Here is a 6666-nt window from a genome sequence, read left to right as displayed (position 1 = left end):
CTGTCTCTCATTTTATTTAAAATTTGTACAGAGTGGAAAAGTAAGCTATTAATAATTCTCTAGCCAGCACTGTTTTATTCTTTTTCTCTTTACTGTGCATTGGCCTTTAAAAGCTCTATTTATACATTTACTTTCAATAATTGCCCTGCTTTCTTCTCTTTCACTCTCCAGACTTTTGTTTCATAGAACCACTTATAAGTGTTTTCAATCCCACCCTACCCCACCAATGGGATTCTATCTTTGGTCTGGACATACACTCTTTTTTTTTTTTTTTAGCAGACTGGATGTGAGATTTATTACTGAACATGATTTGGTAGGGTACAGGAGAGCACCGTGAAAGCCCTCAGGAGTGTAGGGCTCGCCACTTGTCCAGGGGACCACGATTAGGAATATATTTGACCCCACAGCCATCAGGAATGAGTCGCTTCTCAGCAACCATATCTTCAAATTCATCTGCATTAAACTTAGTAAAGCCCCATTTCTTTGAGATGTGGATCTTCTGGCGGCCAGGGAATTTGAACTTCGCTCTACGAAGAGCCTCAATCACATGTTCCTTATTTTGCAGCTTAGTGCGGATGGACATGATGACCTGGCCAATGTGAACCCTGGCCACTGTGCCCTGGGGCTTCCCAAAGGCACCACGCATGCCTGTCCGGAGCCTGTCAGCCCCAGCACAGGACAACATCTTGTTGATTCGGATGACATGAAAGGGGTGAAGCCTCACTCGAATATGAAAGCCATCCTTGCCACAACTCTTTACCATGTATTTGTTGGCACAAATACGGGCAGCCTCCAGAGCTTCGGAAGAGTGTTGTTCATATTCATCTGACACCATGTGGCCACAAAGCGGGAATTCATCAACTTTTGCCTTCTTCCGTCCCAAGTCAAAGATGCGGATTTTAGCATCAGGGACACCTCGGCAGAAGCGAGACTTTGGGTACGGCTTGTTCTTACAATACCGGTAACACCGGGCGGGGCGGCGACCCATGATGACAACAGGACCGTCGGTAGCACGCCGGAGGAAAAGAGCTGGGCATACACTCTTAAGGTAACCGACTATCTCAATATGTTGCTTTCAGGGCAACTGGGCCCTTCTTCCAGCCCCTTTCTAGAAAAAATACTGTTCAGAGTTGAAATTTGTTTGGCATGACCTGTTCCAGACAGACCCAAATAAGGTTCCATGATTCTGTGTTCACATTTAGATATTCTAGAGGGGATCACCAGGTGGACTTTAAGTTCTGGTACTGGATAACCTTTTTCCAAGACTCATGACTAGTAGCATGAATCTTTTCAATACTGAAAAGAAACTGCCCTCACAAATGTACAAGTTACTCTGAATTCCCTTTTCTCAAAGCTGATTGGTCAAACAGTCCCTTCCCTGTTTCCAATCTCTTTCTCCATATCCCTGGCTAAAGGGCTCCAGGCAACTGCTGACCTATCTTCAAACTTTATTTTTTTTCTTCTAGCTAACGCATCACAAATTTCAAAAGCAACTTTATCTCTCTGATCCCTCCTGCCAACAGCATGTCTTGGCACCCATGTCTTGGCACTTCAAAGCAAAGCCTCTGTTCACATCCTCCATGAAAACTGCATCTAAAAGCTCAGCTCTGAGGGAAAAACTTCTAATTCAGCTTCCTCAAAACATTATAAGAGATTATTCAAAAAATTTCCGTCAACACCAAAATGTCCTTCAATCAATGTGTAGATAATGAAAATGTGGAACTATGGAATACTATTCAACTCTAAAGGAAAATGAAATCATGAAATTTAAAGATAAGTAGATAAGAATAGTGTGGTACACGTGATCAGATCAAGAAAACAAGAAAGGCAGATTTCTAATTAGGGAGAAGGAAAGAGATAAATACAGAAGAAGGAAGGAGGATAAAATAACAATGAGTATGTTTGAAAAAGCCATAAGGCATCATGTTATTAACTACTGACATGTTAGGTCTGCTTATGAATATACATGAACAGTTTAATTGATTTTTTTAAAAAATCTGGGCTGACAACCTTCTCTCCAAGAGCCAAACACCATCTAACAAAATCCCCAACACTAGGAAAGAGAAGCTCTCTCTTAAATTATTGTTTAAAGTCGTCCCTTGATTGAGTCCCCAGAGGTGGAGGGCAAATCCATACTGCTGAAGACACCGTGTGCTTCAGATACAAGGCTAATAAACCCTACTGAAACTGAACTATATGTCTCCTTCCTGAGGACTATCTTTTATGGCACCAGAAGATGCTATGCAAGCTTCCAAAGGACAGAAGAAAAAAGAAACCGCAACAGTTCTATTCAGCTATGACTCCTACAAACCCCAACAATAACCAGCATAGAATGACAATCCTAAAGATGCAGTAGTGCCATGCATAACTTGGTGATAACCAATAGATCTCTAACTGGACTTAATACCTGCTCAACAATAGGAAATCTATGCCTGGCACTGAAACTCAGGGCTAATGGAGTCATGGATTTTGGATGAAAACTTACAACCACCACTTTACTAAAACAATGTAATACCTAACCACACTCCAAATGTTTGTCCTTATATCCACAGATAAGTGAAATCTTCATGCATCAAGGAAACTTCTCTTTGCAACAGATAGAGACCATTATAGAAAGCTCCAGCCACAAAAATACTGAGTTATGGAGCCACGTCACAATGGATATAGGTAAAAAAACAATTCCTGAACATTTCAGAAGAGAGAGCAAAAAGACTGCAAGAGCCAGGGGATGAGGGAGTTTGCTGTGAGGCTGTTTTTCTTAGTAACGTTAGGAGCTGCACCCATAATGTCTCACCAACATATAAAGTCAATAGTAATAGACATGCCAAAGTGGACAGAGGACAGCCCATAGTGCCTCACACTATACAAAGAACTACAGAAAACAAAGAAATGCTGAAAGTGAGAGAAATACTTTTTCTGAAAGAAGAACACACCAATCTATTACCTGTTACCACATGTTCATCCCTGAAATACATATACAAGTAACTAACAAATAACTAAGCCAGTTATATAAAAGAATATTTTATGTGCATGTGTGTAGCCACATTAAGGGGGAAAAGGCCATGAGTTTGAACGAGTAAGGCAGGATATATAGAAAAGTTTGGAGGGAGGAAGGGGAAGGGAGAAATGGTATAATTATATTATAATCCAATGGTTTTTGGAAAGTGGGAGATGTGTTCTGCCTCACCTGGACCTTTGCTTTTAAATGTTATGTTTCTCCTATGTTCTTTAGATTTGGTCTAAAGATTGCTCAGGAATTTTTCTCAGGGGATGCACTGGCTAATGAAGCTCTTCTGCACCCCTCCCCACCATTACTTTCATGTGACTATCTCTCTTTATTTTCTTGTTCCCATTACTGTGAAGCACTTTCTAGACTTTTTTTTAAAAATAATTCATATATTTATAACATATATATTCATATGTGCATATATATGCAGTTATAAAGATACAAGAACAGTAAAACATTTGTTGAACAAGTCTATAGGCTTCAGGGAGATCAATGGCATGTCCTTCAACTCTGTACTAGTGTATTGGTTTCTTTGCTGGATATTTGTTCAAAGACTAAGATTCCATGATTTTTTAAAGGCATAACAAACCAGAAATCATTACAGAATACACATAACTTCATGAGAAAAACAAAAACTTTAACTAGAATTAAAATTGAATGATCTGAATGATCACCAGTTCCTGGGATTCACACAACAACATAACTTAATTTTTCTTATAACAAAAGCATGTCTAAAATCTACTGTGCAACTTTTGGGGTATATGGTTTTAGCTTCTTTACTGTATGTTATCCAAATTTAAAGAACACTAAATTTAATATATGGGTTCTTTTCTTTTTTTTTTTTAAATTTTCCCACTTCCTCCTCGCCTCCCATTTCCCTCCCCCTCCTCCGGCCCCTCTCCCCCTCCCCCCACTCCTCTACTCCTCCCTCTCCAGTCCCAAGAGCAGTCAGGGTTCCCTGTCCTCTGGAAAGTCCAAGATCCACCCCCTCCATCCAGGTCTAGGAAGGTGACCATCCAAATTGTCTAGGCTCCCACAAAGCCAGAACATGAAGTAGGATCAAAACCCTGTGCCATTCTCCTTGGCCTCTCGTCAGCTCTCATTGTCCGCCATGTTCAGAGAGTCCGGTTTTATCCCATGCTTTTTCAGTCGCAGTCCAGCTGGCCTTGGTGAGCTTCCAATAGATCGGCCCCACTGTCTCAGTGGGTGGGTGCACTCTTCATGGTCCTGACTTCCTTGTTCATGTTCTCCCTCCTTCTGCTCCTCATTAGAACCTTGGGAGCTCAGTCCGGTGCTCCAGTGTGGGTCTCTGTCTCTATCTCCATCCATCGCTAGATGAAGGTTCTATAGTGATATGCAAGATATTCATCTGTATGGTTATAGGATTGCTGGAGAGGTTGTGGAGAAAGGGGTACCCTCATCCATTGCTGGTGGGACTGCAAACTTGTGCAACCACTTTGGAAATCAGTGTGGCGGTTTCTCAGAAAAATTGGGATCAACCTACCCCTGGACCCAGCAATACCACTCTTGGGAATATACCCAAGAGATGCCCTATCATGACAAAAGCATTTGTTCAACTATGTTCATAGCAGCATTATTTGTAATAGCCAGAACCTGGAAGCAACCTAGATGTCCTTCAATGGAAGAATGGATGAAGAAAGTGTGGAATATATACACATTAGAATACCACTTTCTAGACTTTTAAAGGGAAGCCTCTCCTGTTTCAGACCCCATCATGTTTAGATCTCTGTATATGGTATTATTTCTTTCTATTGCTCTCCCTTCCACCTTGAGGCCACATCATAGACTGTGAGCCCTTTCATTCTAATAAACACCACAGCTAAAGGGAATTATGAATTATGTCTCAGCTTCCTTCTGGGTGGCTGTGACAAACAAGCAGCCTTCCTCCAACACTGAAACACTTGAAGTCATGTGAAAAGTAGAGCTTTGAGTAAGGCTCATAAGATAAAAAATTGAATTAAAATATAAACCATAAGATTAAGTAAAAATTATCTTGGATCCAGCTATGAACTTGAAACTATAAAGTCTATTGAAAAGATAGTAGAAAGTTTTTGTGATTTTGGATTGAGCAAAGATCTTTTTTCAATTTCATTTTTTGAGACAGTGTATGACTATATAACTAGCCTGTCCCCAAATTCATAACCATCCTACCTCAGCTTTCTGAGTGCTTAGAGTGTAGGAATGTTCCACAATGTCAGCAGCAAAGGTCACTCATATAAGACAGTGGAAGAACAATTAATACATGAACAAATTAATTCATGAACACTGAGTTTAATTAACTTCTTTTCTTAAAGAGGAGTTGTTAAAATATATAAAATAGAAAGCTACACCTGAGTAAATATTTTTAACACTCACATTTCATAAAGGATATCTATTTGAAACACACAAGTACTTCAAATCTCAATAATAAAAAATAACACCCTAGTGTGGGTAAGTGTGCATAAGATTTAAATAGGCACAACACAAAACAAAAACATGCTGAAAGGAAGTAAGCACATTAAATATTTTTGGGCACTATTGGGAATTTAGCAGACACTGCTCAAATAAAACTGAGACACCATATAAATTTAACAAAATAATTACATCAAAAATGGAGAGAAAAACATATGTTAATGAAAATGTGACTCTGAAACAGAAACTGAATATGTGGACTATTAAAAAATGGAAAACTACAACAGTTTTCAAAACATAGAATATGCATTAACAGTCCAGGAATTTACTTCAGGTAAATTAAAGCATAGGCTTATATCACACACACACACACACACACACACACACACACACACACACACACACTGTATTTGTATTGGCCCCTAACTAAAAACAGCTCAAATATTTATCAATACATGAATGGTGAGCAAATTGTAGTACCCTCATATAGTATATTCATACCATGAAATATTTTCCAAGAATTAATTATAATTAACTATTGATAATAATTCAAGTTAGATATATATTAAAGTAGTTTTTAAGAGAGCCATAATTCTCCTATGCTTGCTATGTGATTCCTGAGAGAAAACAAGCTTATGTAGTTATCCAGAGTGAGGCATTTTTTTACAGGGAAAGGGAGAGAGTATCAGAAAGGCTTCCTAAGGAAATTTTTGGTAAAGTGCACAGGTTTCTTTTCATGACTATGTGGTGATTATACAAGTATATACACATGATAAAACACAACATATTTTAATAATTAAATTGAATAAATTGATAGATGTTGGTTATACTCCATAAAAACTGTTTAAAATAATTTATCAAGGGAATTTGTCTAATTTATTAGTAATTTTGATATGAAAAATACCAATACATTGCTAAATATTTTAAGGCAAATATTGAAGCATTTTGGTTTTCTTCACCTTTGGGAATGATATGTTTTACTGATCCATGAGTTGTTTTCAAATATTTTCTGATTGTTTGACAGTTTTTATGATAAAGTTTGATCCGGCTCCTACATATGAGGCAAAATAAACAAATACCAATTCAATTATCCATTCTTCCACTTTAAATTTTATTTATCATCAGCCTTGATTTCATTTATTGTTAAATGGCATTAACAAAGTAACTCATGGTACAGCATAAACCACAGGAGTAGCACTGAATTGGAGTAAAGTCCAGGTTAGTTTGTGAAACCTACATCCACAGAA

The 6666-nt window shown here is 38.3% G+C and overlaps 1 protein-coding gene across 1 annotated transcript; it reads right to left on the bottom strand.

Annotated features, from left to right (window-relative positions):
- Positions 1–279: 279 nt before the first annotated feature.
- LOC130885996 (60S ribosomal protein L10-like) lies at positions 280–997 on the bottom strand. Its single transcript, XM_057787873.1, has one exon. The coding sequence runs from the start codon at positions 986–988 to the stop codon at positions 344–346; it is 645 nt and encodes a 214-aa protein (XP_057643856.1). The 5' UTR covers positions 989–997; the 3' UTR covers positions 280–343.
- Between the last annotated feature and the right edge of the window lie 5669 nt (positions 998–6666).

Source organism: Chionomys nivalis, chromosome 13 (assembly GCF_950005125.1).
Source record: "Chionomys nivalis chromosome 13, mChiNiv1.1, whole genome shotgun sequence".
Taxonomy (NCBI): domain Eukaryota; kingdom Metazoa; phylum Chordata; class Mammalia; order Rodentia; family Cricetidae; genus Chionomys; species Chionomys nivalis.
Note: the sequence above shows the minus strand (reverse complement) of the source record. Positions and strands in the feature narration are given on the sequence as shown.